Genomic DNA, 19,262 nt, shown 5'->3' with positions numbered 1-19,262 from the left:
TGCCTAAGCAAAACCACGTACACAGGAAAAAACACAACACAGAGAAACAAAAGGAAACATCTGAAGTACACACTGGTTTAAGAACATTCGTAAGTAAACGTTTCTGTCAGTGATGGTCTGGTGCTGTAATACACCAAGGACTGGCACAGGTAACACTCATCAGGAGGGACGCAGAAAGGAGTTCGCTGCATGTGCTTTCAGGAGATGAGGCAGGCAGGCCAGCAAACTGCTGACACAACCGAGTTTTGTCAGTTCTAATATAAGCAGTAAATCAATTAAGAGAATAATTTGGTTGGGCTGGAATTTCAGGGTTTTGATGGACACTTCGTGAATGAACATTGATACATATATACATGTTTGGGAGAGGGGTGAGAGACTTCTAAAGATACTGAAGACTACAAGGGACTAGATAGGAACATTGGTCTTAGCCATATATAAACGTGATGTATTCTATCCTGTTTTACCCTCCACAGAAAAAAAAAAAGAATGGCTTGCATTATAAAACAAACATTCTAGGGTTTACTCATAAAACCCTCCCATGCAGACATAAATAAATAAATACACTGCTACTCAAAAGACAACACTGGCTCCCCTTCTCACCAAATCCTTTGGACATGGCAGTGTTCTGCTCTACCACAGGGTCAGAAGAAGGGCTAGGAAGCAACTACCTACATTCAGTATGATCTGCAAACTTGAATTAGCACTCTACTAAAATGAATTAAAAAACCAAAAACACTATTGACAAATTTTAATCCAGCCCAAGAAAATTTGTTTCTGCCATGGGACTCTGCCATACTTGTCTTGCTTCCAGAATCAAGACACACATATGGCCAGTCAGTCCATAAACCCATCGGCAATGCAGCATTCTGAGACAGCGAAAGAGAGAGAGGGAGAGAGAGAAAATGCGCACTCACCCAGAAATAAGCACACATGGGCAGTTACATGTGCCAGAACATACTGGTATTTATCAACCAGCCAATCACAAAGTGTTGGGTTTTTTTTTTGTTTTTGTTTTTTTTCAATTTTTTTTGTTTTTAAAGTGAGGCTCCGTCAAGTCTTCTCCTCCCCCCTCCCCTGTAATTCTTTTGACCCCCCCCAACCCCACCCAACATAGTAGACCTAAGGACGGAAACACACCCAGTGCAAACAAAGTTAAAAAGCTATTTTTTCAGTATATATGTTTCTTAGCAACAACTTCCGTATAACATGAAAAAGTGAAAAACTAGAAACTAATTTTTTTAATTTTTTGTGTTTAAATTTAAATGGTATGTGTACTTGCTTCACATTGTCTTTCTAAGTTGGCGTTCATGATTCAAGTATTTCAAGAGTGATATGTTCTCTTTTTGGATTCATATTCCAAACGAAAAAACTGAAGTTATATAAGGGAGGCAACTATGTGCTCAGACAGTCTGTCAATGACCCACCTTTTTTTCTCTCTCCGTTTTCCTTTTTCCTTTTAAAAATGTATTTATTGCAAGTTGAAAAAAAACGAAAAGGTCAAGTTAGTGCTGCTGCTGTTCCAAAAAAGGTCACGAGGTCAGAGTTGAAAGTTCTAAGTTCAGATTGAATCCGACCCTCCTCCCAGAAGGTCTCCAGGTAGTAATGGAGCAGGGCTGCCCATTCTGTGGGGATCCTCTACACTTGGGACCCCCCACAGGCTTGAAGAATAGTTTGGGGGCCCCCACAATGAAGCGCCAGAGAGATCGCCCCCACTGCTGCCGCCACCACTGCTGCTCCACTGCCCAAGCCCTGCTGACCCACCAAAGAGATTCAAAGGAGGTCCAACTGCATCTGTCTGGTTCTGTCCTGTCTCCAGGGATTGCCAGCCTGCTGCGGGTGCACTTGGGGTTGCTGCAGGTGCAGGGGGCTGAGCTTGTGCCAGAAAGCGGCTCACCTCCTCATCTGTGGCAAACTCAGCCAGGATGGTAGTGTTTCCCAACACACACCTGGGAGGGGGGGGGGGGAAAAAAGGGTGAATGAGAAACAAAGCCCATATAAAACCCAGGGTACATGCACAGGATTCAAAACCCTGGACATGAAATGGCAAAGACTGCCCAGACCAGTAAGAAAATCAATGGTAGAACTAAGCAAGAGAGGTGGGTGCAGCCATCTCCACTTTACTAGTTTAATCCTACTTTTCAGAACCCAAATTTTCTGTTTTAAAAAAAATGAAAGTAATTTTACAGTTCTTATGTCTGCATAGGAAACCTAGTCCACAGAGAACATAAGAATGGCCATACTGGGGTCAGAACAATGGTCCATCTAGCCCAGCATCCTGTCTTCCGACAGCGGCCAATGCCAGGTGCTTCGGAGGGAACGAACAGAACAGGTAATCATCAAGTGATCCATCCTGTCGCCCATTCCCAGCTTCTGGCAAACAGCAATTCCTGCCCATCTGACTAATAGCCACTGATGGACCTATCCTCCATGAACTAACGAAACAGAGTATGAAACATTAACAGCACCATAAATGTGCATGTGCAAAAGATAATTACCCCAGAAAAAATAAGTGTCCAGGCACACATGAATAGGTAGAGAGCATATTATCTTTCCAAAAGATAAAAGCTTAAAACAAGGTTAGAAACCAAGGAACTTCAGAATGAAAGGAAAGGAATTTCCTGGGTTTCCAACCTTCTGGACCCTTAACTTTTTTTAAAGGTAACAGGGAGTAAGGGAGAGAGTCTTTGCTCCCAAGATCCCATGCATTGCCAAAGCAAGCCAGAGTCTCACTCAAATTTAAGAAAACTAATGTGAGCCTCTCTCTTCAAATCTCAAGACGCCTGAGAACAGGAAACCAATTCTGGGATTTGCAAACTCCCAGAGAGCTTATTTTACGTGACCCTCAATTAAGACCATGGTCTATTTTATCTTTTCCTGATGCTATTTGTCTGCATAGCATTGCCCCAAGGAGTAAAGTTTACTCAGAAGAGAACAGAACTAAAGAATCAATACACATGAGTAAAAACTAGCAACGGGGGAAAAATGAAGAATATGTTGAGACATTTTAATTAAAAGGTTAATTAAAGGTTCTAAACTTAAGAAAAAATAGATTTTTTTCATTTAAAAAGTTTTCAAAAATCTTTGCAGAGAAAGTTAGTTTTATCTGGGTTAAATTATTTTTATTTCTTGTCCTCTACTACAAAGGTTCTCAAACTGTAACCCCCGTTGAACTTGCTGGGGGCCCGAGGGGAGCTGGCTGTCATACAGTGCTGCATTTCCACTCCTCATTTCCAGCTACTAAATTTTATTAAAACACATTAGATACTTTCCTACTATTATTCTCCTATGTAAGCAACTCTTGTTGCTGCCACAAGGGTCTTAACACCATCGTGACTGGGAGGCAGTGGTACACACAACCAAGAACAAGAGGACAGGTTGACTGTGAGAACCTCTACTAAAATGTGGTCCACACCATGAAAGTGTTTGAAAATCCCTGCTCTAGGAAACAAACTTTCCTTTACAAAGCACTTTCCCTTTTTTTTAAAAAAAGGGGGAGGGTGTTGGGGGGATTTAGCTTTGGTACTGGCATGGACTTTGTTTCAGACTGAAAATGCAATTGACCACTTTGCAAAACTCTTGCAGAGTAATGCTCATCTGAAGTAGTTTATTAATTTTCATAAACACAGCCAAATTTTAATACTAATTTGCATAGTGATCCCAACAGTCCACCCCACTCATGGCAAAATCCTTGTTGTGCTACTGTCAGTTTGCGGTAGCAGTTCTAGCAATCTCATTCAGAAAAAGAGCTCATTCCCCATCTTCTGCTGCTAAAGGAAGAGACTACTACCTTGGAGGACTGACTTACTACCTGAGAGTTTCTAAAACATAGAAGTGGACAAACAACAAGTCTTATTGAATCACCTCATGCATGTAGGACTTTTATCAAGAGACACAGCTCTGTGTGGCAGGGGAAATGGGGTATATGCATGCTGTTGGGTTAACTCACATGTGCAGTGCAGTCTGGGCCTTGGCTGCCTCCTGTTTGGTGTTGTATCGGATTAGGGCGGTGCCCTGGGTCAGGTTCAGATGGAATGTCAGCAGTGGGCCATGCTGCATGCAGATCGTCCTCAAGGTTGACCCATCAATCTGAGGAAGAATAGCCAGGAAAAACAAAGGTTTACTGAAAGAAAGGGCCACTGAACTTTTTGTTTAGGATGTGAATATATGTGAAGAATTTGAGGTATGTTTAATAAATTAGGTACTTAAAAATAAAATTTAAAAGCATCAATTAGTATTGTACTACATGTCACTGGGAAAACAGTGGGAGCTTGAGAAGATCAGTGAGAGGGATGGGGTGTTATTTTCAAGCAGGTTCTTTTCATTAGGCTTTTATGCATCTTACAGATCTTCACACACCAGTGACTTCACTTTGTAGAATTAGATACTGATCTTAATTTTAGCACATTCTAGAGGCCCCTGCCTAATTCCCTCTCCCTTCATCTTGTTGAGATTACTAAATTTTGATTCTCTCTGTTTCCCAGCTTTCCATTGGGGTACAAACTGTATTTCTAACCCTATTAGGGTATGAGATGTTGCTCCAGAAACACCCTGTCATTTTGATTGCTTGATTTGCTTCTCCCCATCCCCAATGATTCAATTTCAGAAGGATTTTAAATCAGACCGTAATTTTAAAATGCTAGAGATTACTACTTTATACTATCTGAAAAATTGGGAATCTCAGTTTTTGAATGGCTCAAAGGATTTGTTTTTAATGTTGGTGGTTTGTGAAATAATCAACAATTAAAACTGTTGCTGATCTGCCAGATTAACAGAATTCATTCTCTCATCTTGAACACTTTCAGCAGCAGCTGCCTCTGTTCTTTCTAGAGCAGCAAACATCACTATACCATTTCCCCTTTCTGATCACAATCAGTTCCGTTTATTTCCTTTTTCAGTAATTTAAATTTCTCCCAAATCTATTCCTTGCCATTTAATGACTGCTAGAGAAAAATAGAAATGTGCCTGGGAAAACTTTTCCCTTACCACTGCTCCTGCCCTCTATGTCAAGGGAAATGGTTCTTTCTAATGTGGGTGATGCAGTTTGCCCATTTTGGATGATCTGAGAAGATCCCAACCCTCCTTCCCATGGTCTTAGTTCCTAAGCTGTGCTATGTGATAAATTAGCCTATTGGATAGCGGGTTGGTTGTCTAGCTCCCAAAGTGCTGCTGATAATCATACAGGCATTTCCAAGGCTCCGATACAGGCTAATTAGGGTTATTGAAACCAGGATCTCTGTAGAATTTATTTTGAATGGAAATCAGCTCTGAGAATGACGACTGCTGGAGTGGCCTAACTAGGCTGTGCTGTTGGCAACAGTGTCAATGGAAACATTCCGAGATTTAGCTATGGAAACCCCAGGGTAAAACCTGGCAGTTCTGCCTAGCTCTGTTACTGACAATGTCACAGAGAAACTGGAGCCTTGAGCTATTATAAACAACTCAACGCAATTTATCCACATTTCTGAATGAAACAAACTTGAGAGTCATTCATCCACAAAAAACTCTGGGTAATGGTAGGGAGAGTTATGATGGTCTAATACCAAATATTAAACATCCTACCAAAGCAATAAAGATCTCTCTGTTAGCTGATGTGATTTCTGTAGTCAAGCAGGCTACTCTGATTACTGGTATTTAGTCAGAATCATCAAGCCAATTCAGCGTCGTGAAACTTCATTAAAATGGGAATAGAAAAACAGCCCACAAATCCTGCTCTCTATAGCTTAGCACTCCTGCCTCCCAAAGGAGGAGTAAAAAGGAAAATAATACCTGTGGAGTGAGATTGTGAAGAACCAGCCAGTAGCTAGGACGAACTGAGCCACCATCACTCCAGGTAGAGGCTGAAAACATTTAAACAGAGGAAGAGATAAAAAAGTCAGAAGAAACTGAGGATACAAAGTTTTGACAAACAAATACCTTCTCTGCACTTTGCTCAGGTTTTTCTGTCTCTCAGACAATTTCATCCATATCAAACACACTGAGTGGATTCTATGCTTTACAGTACTGTACATAAAGCAATTCTCACATTTAACATCAGGATTAATATTTGCCACTTCATGTCTTCTAGGGATTTCCCCAACCACATAATTCACTTCTCCACCGCCCATTAATTACTCTTCAAAAACCCTATGCTGCAGAAATCCTCTCCTGGTAGTTCCCATCCCTCTTCTTACTCCTCCCCAGGCAGCTCCCGGAACTTTCCCTCACAATGACAGTAAGTTTCCATTTTAAAAAGGGATATTTTTTCCTTTACCGGGCAACCGCAACTTCCTCTCTTGTGAAGGCCGCATCATATCCACACCATTAGCGCTGTATAACATACACCCCTCACGGCCGAGCAATGATGCTATCAGGAGATCCTTCTCACCAGAGGCAAGCCTTGAGTCCTGTGCCCCCCACCCCCTGACTGATCGGGGTGCTGTGCTGCTCCACGGAGATGATGGTTTTGGATTGGTCAGGCCAGGAGGTGGGCGGGGCAGCCCTGTAGTGTTCCGTGAGGAAATATGGTTTTTCCACATCTTGTTGGAGAGATGAGTGGGATTGTGTCCTATGGGATCTGGGGACCATGTTGATTTGTAATCATTGAATTTTGCTGTAAATAAAGATAAGTAAAGGGCAGGGATTAGTGGTATTTAAGGCCCAGAAAAGAGTTTATGTAACTGTGCAGCTATTGTAGCAGGCTAAGACCACTTATATCAGATGCAGGAACACAATGTCTAAACCCATGCAGCTGTTAACATGTGCCACACTAAAAAACAAGCAAAGTCAGACCTGTTAATCCCTGCTTGCTGAATATACTCTGATAGAGAAACTCATCATTCATATAGTAACCTATTATACATATTAATCTAATCTGAGAGCTAATTTAGAGATATAATTGAGATCTGAGGATCTCAAAGCTCTGTACAAGGGTGGGTAAGTTTTATCTTTATTTAACAAACTTAAAATTGAGGCACAGATAAGATGCTTGCAAAGTGGGGACTCAAAACCAAGTCTCATTGCTCCTCTACATAATAGGTTTATGTTGCTTCCTAAAGATGTGTACATTTTTATAGGATGGCTTCCATTTTATAAGAGTTTCATTATGCGGTGCAAAGCAAGAGGCTGAGCTATTGTGTGTAATCCAGAATTATGAGATGCCTGATGGCAAGAATTCAGTTTATCTCCTCCCATTCTCCAGGAAGAAGACAGTAATAAATTCTTCAGTGCTTCTTGAAGTTACTGGACACACTGCCTAGCATGCCTATACTGGGTGAGCATAGAGTGGATTGCTTCAGACTGGACATAGCAAATGAACAATAAAGCAGTAATATCCAAAAATCCTGAAGAAGTACTTGCACCTCCAGGCAGGGCTGTCTGGGAAAAATGCACTTGTCTAGTCAATCATCTGGCTCACATCTGGTATGTGCATGTTAAGTCCTAACTCTTATTAAATTAGTGTAGATTTGAAATAAAGAAAAACAATCAGGGTTCCCAGTTCCCCAAGGTAGCACAATAAGTGCAAATTAAGAATGCAGATTTGTTAGCAAAAAGGTAATGATTGGATTTATAATACAACATATTTGGATCACTACCTTCCATAGTTCTTGAAGTCCAGGAATCTGTAAGCACCAATGGCTTGCATTAACTTTACACATGTAAATCTAAACTGTACAAAAAAATCTAAATATCAACAGAGCTGGAAATTTTATTTAGGGATGAGTGAATTCTAATCTTCCTATTTTAGAAGGTCCACTTCAAGGAACCACTTTCCTGTACTAGGGAAATGCTCTGCAGTTGAGTAACATGTGGAACGCAGAGAACAGGTGTTAATCATATTAATTTCTACTTCTTTAAATCCTTGCTGTGTCTTTCCTATATGCTAGACACAGTTAAAAGGAGATAAACCTAGGTTTGGTGTCCCTCTTCCCAGACTCAGATTAACCAGCAGCTGACTGACTTTGAAACAGAAACTGTACATGTCCTCGTGGAACAAAACTACATGTTCAGACACTGCTTCAATCAAAGCCATCCTATAGGCCCACACCTATTCAATTATAAGAACTGGGCCAGGACAATGCTGCTCAAGGGAAAACTTTGGGATTTATGAAAAATTAGAAATCCAACTGGATTTTCAAACTGTTAGCAGAGAGTATAGATCCCATTGATTAATAGGAATGCTTGGTGTGTGTATCACCTAGGAAAGATGTCAGGCAAAAGTCTAAGCTTCTGTCTACATGTTAAACTGCCAGAATCACTAGAACTAGAACTCCTCTCAAGTCCTGAAGGGAAATGAAGGAAACAGTGGAAGTGAAAATGTCCCAACAGTGCTTTTCCTCTTAAAAGGTTTCAAGGTGACTGCACATAGTCTTCCCCTCCCTTAACATCTCAGATTGCTTGGCTTACAATTATGGAGAAGGTACATTTAAAAACAAATTAAAGAAATGAAACTCCCACTAGTTATCCTAATAGATTCTGTATGAGAAATGCCTTTATTTTTTTTGATGTTCCTTATATCCTCTGCTTCCTCATCTACTCCATCCTCTGACCCATGTGCCAGACCTTTGTATTTTGGACCTTAAAGGGAACTTCATTGAAAATACAGGGTTATTTTTAAAGCAATTGTAATGGAACATTTTATGAGGAGGAAAACTAGCATACCAGCCAATCAAATCTCTCAATTCCCCAGCTTTCAGTAAATGTTAAAAGACTATACCCAAAGTAGAGAGAAAAGGTGGGACAAATAGAGACTACTGATTGGCTGGTGATTGTTTTTCAAGATTTCTGGAACCCCCTTACCTGAAGTGCTATGAACATTAGTGAAGGAATTGTCAGAGGCACTGTAGGGCCAGGCACCAGGTGAAGGCAGCGAGGTGTTGAGGGAAGAATTAGACCCTATCAAAGGGGGGAGGAAGAAAGGTAAATGGTAAATTACAGAGTTTCTGTAATACCAACTGACCCCATTAGTCCCATTTCCACTAAATGTCAGTGACACACAACAGACATGTCAATGCAGCCTAAGCTTTTTTCATGTTCTCACCTTTTTGGGGGTGGAGGTGGGGAGGAGAATTACATTTTTTTAAAATTACTTCTGTAAAAGGTTGAGATATTGGAATGAATGCAACAACCACATACCAGGTGCCTGCTGTTTTACCTGTGGTGTTGTCCCGCAGAAGTTGGTGGTCAGTATCTACAATGGGAGATGTGGCTGTACCCCCCAGCACACTTCCAGGGGTCACATAGGGGTCAGATTCAGGGTCAATGTTTTGAATACCTTTCCATGGCACTCCCGGCTGGAACTCTGGGATGGGAAGGAATAAAAGTAAGATGCAGAGACAGGAAGGCCATTTAAAAGAAATTAACAATTTGAGGATGTTTTTAAAGGGCCCACAATTGTATCTTTTATATGATTCCTCAGTGGATCATCAGGTGACTTTTCTGTATAGAATATGCTTTGTACTACTCACTCCTCTTATCACATTGCTCTCCATAGTTCACGTCCTTGGGAGTTTACTCCAAAACTGTTTTGAATTCATGGAGCTCCCTCTGGACTATCTTACACTTTCCTCATTTCAGACTGTGCTAGACTTCAGTGGTTTCTTTTCAGGATATTTTTTTGCACACAAGAGCCTTTCCCAAAGAAGTTCATGCTACATCGCAGATCACCAATGCAATAAGATCCGGACAGAAAAATCCTGCCCTTCCTCATCCCAAAACCATCTGGAAAACCAAACATCCACACCTTTCACTGACAGCTGGGCTTTCAATGGGATTTTTTTTAGCCTCCATGCAAACAGAATGAAATAGCAAGCAGTACAGAAGAGGGAAATTGATTTGTGTGCATTCTGTGGTTAGGTGTTTTCAGAGCAGATTTAACCAAGTACATTCAAGTCACAGATCTATGCCCAGCACAAACATAGAGGTCACAGTTCACTTGACAGAAATCAAGTATCATGTAGGCACTCTGCAGTTAGCTAGTCTGTTCTTAATTCATATTAAATTTATACGGTCAGTTTAACACCTGAGTTCTATTTAATATGCAAAACCAACAGATTTAATAGACTGGATAGGAAGGTCCAAGAAATAACTCTCTTGAGATAGCTGAACAAGTAGATTGAAGAGAAATGCCCTTGTTAAGTTTACTGCAGAGTTAAGGTGACACCCTTCCCTGTGCAATACCTGGAGGCCAGCTGGCATTGCTGGATTTGCTTCCAATCTTATTTGTTGGAGGAGATTTGGCAGGTAACCAACTATCGCCAGCAGGACCTGCATGGCCACCCAGTGGGTCACCTGGGATTATGTCAAACTGATTGTAGGGCGATCCTCCACGGGCTTTTCCAGGGGGCATTATTGCGCCTGAGAAATGGGAGAAAGATATATTTACATGAGGAAAATATGAGTTTTTGGGGAGGGGCTGAAAAACTGGAACCAAGAGAATTTAAAACCACAACAGAAAGAAGAAGATATTGGTTAAGTTAAAGCACATTACACCAGTTTCATTGTAGTTTCAGAACTACTGATGTGTGGGGAATAAATGTTACCTATCAGCAGCTGATAAAGAAGGGTAAAAAACTAGCAAAGGAAAATTTGTTCAAAAACATGTCCAAGAGAGAGCAACTGGAATGAAGATTTCTCTACCAATATCTTTTTATGTATGGGTGAAAAGAGGTGGTATAAAAATGTTCCTATTTCAGGTTGTATAACCTAAAATCTCTCTCACCATTTTTGTGCATATTGGCATCTTGCGAAGCTACGGAGGGCAGCCCTTCCATCATAGAAGTCCACTGTTTAAAGCGAGATTCTGATCCAGCTTCTTTCCCTCCCACCATGCCATAATCCATGCCACTTGAACCAAAGCCTGTGAAACAGAAAACAATACCATGTTGTCTCTTTTGTTTGAATTGCCTTCCAAATGGATACTTGTGATCATAAAGATAAATAAAATGCAATGGTAGCAACTGAAATCCTTTTGAACAGCTACACTCTATATGGTAGAAAAGTAATTTGTCTGACTCCCAATCCCATATCTGTGCAGGACACATCATTGTGTCATTCTCACTAAACGCTTACCATCTGCCAAGCAGATTTTCCTCTGTTACCATGCTGTCAGCTCTGATACTCAGAAATCTCACAGGTATTTTAGCAGAAGTCTGTGGCTAGACTGAATTAAACTAGAATGACTCAAGAAGGCTGTGAGGGTACTGAAACATGGTGATGAAGGAACCAACAGACTAACTGCTTCTAGGTACTGCTGACAAACTAAATCAAGGTAGTCCAGCTATATTTTTAAGATGCAAAAATACTGCTATATTTTCAAAAGGGCAGATCACACATAGTACCACACACAATGGTCCAATACCTTTTGTCTGTCCTCTTTTTCCTATTATATTACTATTTTCTGTTGCTGCAGGTGTCCCAAGTTTTCTTGACTTCTTTTTTAAAATCACAAGTGATAAATGCCTTTGCATCCTCACAGCTTCAGTCCCTATTTTAACATAGCACGTGTGTGTGTAGAAAGAGTGGAGGTGTTAGGGAAGAAAAGGGATAACATCTGTTTGCACTGAAGGGGAAGCCTAAAAAAAGTAACTGAGAGGCAGTGTGGGCTAGTGGATAAGATATTGTACTAAGAATCAATAAACTAGGGTTTTATTCCCAACTCTACCACAAATCTGCTCTGTGACCTTTCATAAAGCACTGCACCTCTCTGTGCCACTGTTTCCTCTCCCAATCTGTCTACCTTGTCTATTTAGACAGTAAAGTTCTTTGGGGGCAAGGCCTATCTTTTACATAACACTGCTCTACCAGCCAGCCTTAAATTAAGCTCGATAAATCAGCATGCCATTGAGCTGCACTCTGTATGGAAAAAAGCCAAACCTAGAAGACTTGCAAGAAAATGCAGTATTAGCAATAGAGTTAACACTGTGATACAAACCCTAAATCCGATGCCTATACAGAAATTACAATACTAGAGAATTAGTGCACTCCTGGCTGGACCACAGATCAAACTAATAGAATAATACCACTGGCAACACAACGAATAACCCTAGCTCATAGCAGTACTTACCAGAACTGTATCCAGGTATTTGCCCTTTGGTCTGTATATCTGAGAGACCCACATTCAGAGCATTTGGTACCATGCTGTCTAAATGTGGCTTAGGCCCAACTGGATGGGATGGAGAATGCTTCATGCCAGGCTGCCTTTGCTGTTGCTGGAGGGCATTCACCATACGAGCAAGCTGCAAATAAAGGAAACAAATGAGGGAATTTACTCTCAACTAAAACTGGCTGATTGAGTAATCATGCAGTAGTGGTTAGTTCTGAAAGAGTGCATGTGAGTGAATTTAGAGGCAGTTTAAGTGACACCTGCTGATGAAAGGAGTCTGACATCCAGGCCCCAGCAAGATCTTTGTTGTAGACTGACAGGTTTCCTCAAACACCCTGCACCCCACATGCCTGAACAGTGCCAACCATACCTGTTGCTCTTGTTGCTGTCGCACAGCTTGAGAAATCTTCCTCTGGTTCTGTAAGAGCTGTTGCTGCTGCTGCTGCTGCTGCTGTTGTTGAAGAAGAAGCTGACATGCCTACAACACAAGTAAAGAAGAAAGATATGGGCTCATTTGGGGAAAAATTAACTGATCACTGAAAATGCTTTATTAATAGCTTTTGGTAAAGACAAATAGTTCCTCACTCTTCAAAAAGAAATAAAATCAGTGAGAAAGAATTAGAGGAATATGATCTGGCTTTCCTGTTAGACTTACTGAAATTAGAAACAGTATTCCCAGTAGCTGCTTTATTCAAGTCATTAAAATTACAAGCATGAATAGTAAAATCACTGAAATATTGGCATACAACTGCTTTCTATGCAAAGTTGTTGCTAAGATTAATTACCAACTTACTACAACATAAAATAGAGCTCCAACTTCACAATAATTACACAGATCAGTTTAGATTGTTAACCCCTAACAACCATGTGTTTTCCTGCACAAAAGAGAGGGAGTGCTTGTACACAAATAATGCAAAAATCAGCAGAACAAGTCTTAGAGTGTTTTCTCTTTAGGTTTGTTCCATTTATATCTTAGCAGAGTTTGTAGACAGGGACAGGATTGTAGGAAATCCAGTCTATCACTGCAAGAGGACCAGCTACTTACTAGTTGAAACTGAGGAATATTTGGAAGCTGGCTCAGCATAGCAATCTGTTGAGGAGACAGCTGGGGCCCCACATTGAAAAGACCTGGGTTCAAGCCACCGTTGGGAAACTGCTTGAGCACAGAGGCAGAAACCTGTGCAGAAATCAATTCAAACAGCTAAGATTCAACATGTACAAAATGGCTCAACAAAAAAATGCATTGTTATGTTAAAGATAGTTGGTGAGGAGGTATTTGTGAAGAGGAACACACATGGCACATGTGAAAGTTTGCATGATATTTTAGGAAAGCTACAATATTTCACTTTAACTGACACCTTACACATTCTCAAATGAAGAAGTTACTCACTTTGTGCAGTAACTACACTTCTTCGAGATGTCCCCACCAATGGTTGCTCCACTTCAGGTGTGCATGCACTTCTCGAGCCCTTGATCAGAGATTTTCAGTTAACAGCATCTGTTCGGCCTGCGCATGTACCCTATGCCTCCTCATGCCAGACAAAGATGCTAGATTTATAGCTAGTAAATTCGTGATTCCTCCAGAAGAAAAGGCTGATTTGAGAAGGCAGGGTTTTCATGGTACTGTGCTCAATATTGCCTCCCTAGTGAGCTCTTCAACTATACATAATTGGTGAAGTGAGAGTTCAAAATGCTAATATATTATTATTCACCCTGCTTTGAAGGCCATGCAATCCTTCTGCCCTAGTTATCTTCTGATGGGTGTAGCTTTTGACAGAAATTAAAACATCCGATGCAGTTTGGTAACATTACCTGAACCTCTCTGAAAAAACAGCTTCCTTGAGAGTTCATTAACTGTAGAGAAATCAAAAAAGAACATTTTCTATGGTACAGGTGTTTGCTCCCCTCCCCCCCGCACCTCCCTCCTTTTTTTTTTTTTTTTTAAATAAAAGGAAAGAGAAACTTCCCAGCAACACAACAAGAGTCCTGTGGCATCTTAAAGGCTAAAAAATTTATTTGGGCATAAGCTTTTGTGAAGTGGGTTTCTGCCCACGAAAGCTTATTCCCAAATAAATTTGTTAATCTTTAAGGTGCCACAGGACGCTCATTGTTTTGCTAAAAACAGACTAACGGGGCTACCCTTCTGGAATTTCCAAGCAACAATTCATCTAAATAGTTCTGTTTATTAGCATTAGCATTTAGTAAGTGTCACATGGGCTGGGATGCCAGTGATATATTTAGTTACCTTGAATATAAAATTATATTATGCTGTCTCCAGATTTATGCTTGCCAGTGAAGGACCTGCCATTTCTGGCATCTTAAACCAAACCTATAATGGGAGAATCCTTCTACCAGAGGATGAAAAGCTGATATTCCGGCCAAATGAATCTTAATTGAACTGACAACCCCGATTTCTTTAGATCCAACAGGTAATCCAGGATGATTGAAAGTAGCACCAAATCAGGCAGGAGGCAGCAATGACAAGACCAATGGAACAATCTCTTCCGTTTCTGCAGGTAAGTAGTCTGGGTTGATCTCCTTCTGCTATTTGGCAACACCTGTTGTACTTCCATAGAGCAGGAGAAATCTAACCCTATGAATCAGCAAGGAGGTTGAGAGAACTACTAGGATGAGATGAAGCACACAACCTGCATCCTGTGACAGGAGATAAGGAATGGTCAGGAGCTTGAATGACAATGACTGGACACAGGTGAAGCAGGTTCAGGTACCAAGCTTGTCTCAGCCAGATTGACACTATAAGGATAACTCTGGCTCTGTCCTGTCTGACCTTGTTCATCATCATCACCCTCTCTGTACCAGCAGCATTGGAGGAAACGCATAGTACAGAGCCCTCTTCCAATTTTTGTTCAGCATGTCTGCCGTTGTGTTCATACAACCAGGGAGATATGAGGCTGAGATGGTTATGTTGTGGCCTAAACACCAATTCCACAGTCTTATGGCTTCCATGCATAGGGAATGGGATCGGGCACCACCCTGCCTGTTTCTATAGAACATGCAAGCTATGTGGTCGGTCATCACTTGCACTGACCTGTTTGCTACTTGCGGAAGAAAGTGTAAGCACATGTTGCACACTCCCCGTAACTTGAGTAGACTGATGTGCAGACGAGCTTCCGTAGGAGACCACTGCCCCTGAACAGTGCGACGTTGCATATGGGGAGCGAGGTGTATGTTGAGATTATCACTGATGGTTGTTCTTGTGGAATGGTATCCCACTGCAGATATTTTTTGGTTTATCCACCAGCCTAGTGAATCTTTCATTTTGAGAGATAGTACCACTCATTTATTTAGGCTTTGCTTGCTCGATGTGTAGACCAAACACAGCCATCCTTGAAGGCAGCACATGTGTAACCGCACGCTGTACTTTGAATGTAGTGGCTGCCATATGCCCCAACAGTTGAAGGTAGGTACGAGCTATGATGAGCTAGTCATAATGAGAGATATGTTAGTGTATGGAATCTGTGTGATGATAATGACACTATGGACTCTATGAAGTCGATGTGTGTCCCAATGAATTTCAGGTGTTGTACGGGTATTGTGGTTGATTTCTGCTTGCTTATTTGCAATTCTAGGCTTTGAAAGAGGTCGATGGTCCTCTCTGTGTTGTGTAATGCCTCTGATCGTGTGGGACTTCTCAAGAGACAAGCTGTCCAAGTATGGGAATATGACTCTCCCATCTGCATAGGTGGGCCGCCATGATTACAAGGGTCTTGAAGAAGTCAAGTGGCACAGTGGAGAAGCCGAATGGCAGTACCCTGTATTGATAGTGTTCTGATCCCACTGTGAAACAACAGACCTGTCAGGAGTGCAGGGTGTATTGTGATATGAAAATATGCATCTTGGAAATCCAGGGCTGTGAACCAGTCAGCTTGTTCCAGCACTGGGATTATTGTGGCCAAAGTGATCATTGGACATGAACGAATCTGTTGAGTTTCCTGAGATCCAGGATGGGCCTCCAAGCTCTGCCTTTTTTCTGTGTTAAAAAATAGTGGGAGTAGAATCCCTTCCCCCTGTATTGTGGTGGGACCTGTTCTATTGCCCCTAGTTATAGGAGGTGACTCAGCTCTTATAGGAGCTGCTCGTCAGAGGGATCCTTGAAGAGGGATGGGGAGGGAGGTTGGGTGGGTGGTATGGATATGAAAGGGATGAAGTAGCTCACTCAGCTGATCTCTAGGGCCCTTCTGTCTGTGGTAACTGTCACTCAAGTGTTGTAAAATGGGTGTAATCGGTGTACAAAGATTCACTAGTGATAGCTGTTGGCGCTGAAATGATGGGGAGGTTTCTCAGACCTTTGACCAAAATTTTAAAATGACTTTCATCTACAGTGGTTATGAGAATGATGCTTGGGTCTGAGTCTGTTTCCTTTTTTGAGGTCTCTGCTTCTGCCCGCATTACTTGAATGGACTTTGTTGGTGAGTGAATGAGGGTTCCCTGCGTTGGTAAAGTTGGTATCTCTTACGCTTACGTGAAGGTGTGTAAATCCCAAGGGGTCTCAGAATTACTCTCAAATGCTTCATGGAATGGAGTACCTCGTCTGTTTTCTTGGAAAATAGTTTCTCTCTGTCAAATGGTAGGTCTTCTATCTTTACTTGCAGGTCCATTGCAATGTCTGACAACTGCACCCAGGATGCCTGGCGCACAACCACAGCTGTTGCTGTTGTTCGGGCTGTTGTGTCCGCAACATTGAGGGATGCCTGTAGAGATGTTTGAGCGAACAAGTGGCCGTCAGTTACTAAAGACTTAAATTGTTCACATTTGTCTTCTGGTAAGTCGCTAGCAAATTTGTTCAGTTTGATATAATTGTCATGATCATATTTTTCCAGAAGAGCATTGTAATTGGCCACTCTAATCTGCGAGGCTGCAACGAATAAACTTTGCAGCCAAACAAATCCTCTATGGTGTTCTGTACTTCTGTCAGAAATCCTGTGAGATGGAGATATGATTCTCTGCGCAGAACCACTATCATGGAGATGTACCTGGCATCAGTATCTGCAGCATCTAAGGATGCTTGAAAAGTGGTTCTGGCTACCAGCTGGCCCTCAGATGATGGACTGGAGTTGCTCCCGATGTCTGTGCTAGATGTTCAATGAAAGCCATGAATCTGTTATAATTTGTAAAATAATTTGGCCATGGTCACCTGATAATTCACGATTCTGAATTGCAAGGTTGCTGACGAATAGGCCTTTTGCCCCCAAAAGATCCAGCCTTTTCTGGTCCTTGTCATATGGTGTAGACTTAGAAAAGTGCTGCCTATCCCGTGTATTTATCGCATCTATGACAGGGAATTAGACAGAGGGTCAGAGAACAAAACATTAGAATCATTAGAGGGAACACAATACTTCTTACCTGCTCATTTACACATGGGTGAAATAGCAGCAGATGTCTGCCACACCACGTTAGTAAGATCTAGGAATGCCTCATGGGGGGGGGGGGGGCGGAGGAGGAGAGAGAGGAGGAGGATGGTGGTGGTGGTGTTTTAGCTGACTACAAGATATCCAACAGTATGTGTTGTGAAACCTTGACCTCAAGAGGAATCTGAAGAATGTCAGCTACCCTCTTTATGAGGTCTTGAAATTGCCTAAATCATCAGCCATGGATGGTGGTGGAGGCATAACATCTTGTCCAGAGATGAAGATGAAATATGTGTTTGAAGGGTGGCCTCCTTATACACCCTAGCTTCCTGCTCCTCCAACATCTCGTGTGGCGGGGCTGGTTGTGGATGAGAGGGCTGTACAACTCTGGCCTCCTTGTGAGACAGTACCAGGGGTCTGGCAAATTGCTATCAACAGGCAGCCCAGGAGTCCCAGTGTGGCCACTGGGAGGGCCCATACAGAAGTGGGGGTAGTATGCAGGGTTGATTCCACCACCCTTGATAGTGAACCTGATCTTCCCTACGATTTTCAGAGAATGAGTTCCTGAAGAGAGATGTTGGAGAACCCCAAACAGAAACAGAGGAGACCAACTGGAAGTCTCCTTCATTCTCCTCCATCTCATCTGAAGGAGGAGCACCCACAGAAAACTGTGGAGAGTCCTGCAGTACTGGAGTCCAGAGATCAGAGTCTTGGTACCAAGAGACACTCAGTATCCGTGAAGAGTGGGGACTCTGGTTCATCAGCTATTGAGAGGTCTTTAGTATATCTGAACTCCTGTGCCACCAAATACAGGATCAGTACTGAAGTGGTAACCAAGGCCAAGGTCATCAAAGTAGACAGTACCGCCAATGGTAGGCACATCGAAGTAGAGCCCAATGGTATCTGGTGCCACTGCTTGCTCAGTGCTGAGGGTGCTGTGTGTGTGGGTACTAATAGTTGGGCTGAACTCAACAGTGCCATTTGTGAGTGTATGTGCTTGTCCTCCAAGCTGGATAGAAAGTACTATACTGTAGGAGCTCTCTCTCTTCTTCATGCTCCAGGACACTATTGTCCCGCCAGTATGGGAGGAGTAGTCCTTCGACTCAACAGTACAGAGTGCAGAGGTCAAGGCTTTGAAAACGGTAGATCTTGCTGGGGGTCTGGAATTTTTCATAGCTGGCTTGTTAAGGTGAGAAGTCCTCATTCCTCTTTTTGGAAGCCTTCCCTGAAGCCCGTGAAGGCTTCCCTTTCTTAAGGGAAGCTTGCATCAAGGTACAAGGGGCACTGGATCTGTCCAGAGACAGATGTAAAGGGGGACCCTCCCTGACCTGACTCAGAAGCTGGTTAAAGGGAGCATTGCATCATTAGCAGTCTGAGTTTAACCTCCCGGTTTTTATTTGCCCTGGATTTCAGGGCCAGAAGAATTTGCAATTCTGGGAGATGTGGGACTTCCCCAAGCAATGGACACACTTAGCGTGGCCATCAGCAGGAGAGGCAACATTTGAAACCTGGAGAGCCAGGCATACCCTGCCAGGAAAAAATAATTCTCCCTGAGAGAAGAAAGGAGTAAAACAATCCTCTCACTACTTATCTAACTTACTATATTAACAACTATAAAAATTATTTTAATCACTAAAGAAATATTAGACAAGCTGAGACACACTCAAGGAAGACATGCTAGGGTTCTGTCTCAGGGTGAGGAGGCTGAGAAAGAACTGAAGGTAGTTCGCCTGTGCAAACCTATTTAGCCTTGGTATCCAGTATGAGGAGGCACAGGGCACGTGTGGGCTAACGGCTACTGCTAACAGAAAATC

At 42.1% G+C, this 19,262-nt stretch overlaps 1 protein-coding gene across 13 annotated transcripts in view; it reads right to left on the bottom strand.

The window, feature by feature from the left end:
• Positions 1–1,223: 1,223 nt before the first annotated feature.
• TNRC6B (trinucleotide repeat containing adaptor 6B) overlaps positions 1,224–19,262 on the bottom strand; it is a 203,461-nt gene continuing 185,422 nt past the window's right edge. For 8 of the 13 annotated variants that reach the window (XM_067559532.1, XM_067559535.1, XM_067559536.1 and 5 more), the window contains 11 exons: positions 13,125–13,256; positions 12,450–12,557; positions 12,041–12,212; positions 10,697–10,834; positions 10,156–10,332; positions 9,131–9,277; positions 8,776–8,871; positions 6,251–6,589; positions 5,767–5,837; positions 3,947–4,086; positions 1,224–1,946 (listed from right to left, as the gene is read on the bottom strand). In XM_067559532.1, the coding sequence (XP_067415633.1) occupies positions 1,559–1,946; positions 3,947–4,086; positions 5,767–5,837; positions 6,251–6,589; positions 8,776–8,871; positions 9,131–9,277; positions 10,156–10,332; positions 10,697–10,834; positions 12,041–12,212; positions 12,450–12,557; positions 13,125–13,256 (1,908 nt within the window). In that variant the 3' untranslated portion in view covers positions 1,224–1,558. The remainder of the gene's footprint in view (positions 1,947–3,946; positions 4,087–5,766; positions 5,838–6,250; positions 6,590–8,775; positions 8,872–9,130; positions 9,278–10,155; positions 10,333–10,696; positions 10,835–12,040; positions 12,213–12,449; positions 12,558–13,124; positions 13,257–19,262) is intronic. The other 5 variants (XM_067559534.1, XM_067559543.1, XM_067559544.1 and 2 more) reach the window with 2 other exon arrangements.

This window comes from Emydura macquarii, unplaced genomic scaffold (assembly GCF_026122565.2).
Source record: "Emydura macquarii macquarii isolate MOO-44397 ecotype Brisbane River unplaced genomic scaffold, CSIRO-AGI_Emac_v2 contig_2205, whole genome shotgun sequence".
Classification (NCBI taxonomy): Eukaryota; Metazoa; Chordata; order Testudines; family Chelidae; genus Emydura; species Emydura macquarii.
This window is presented reverse-complemented; position numbering and strand designations above follow the sequence as displayed.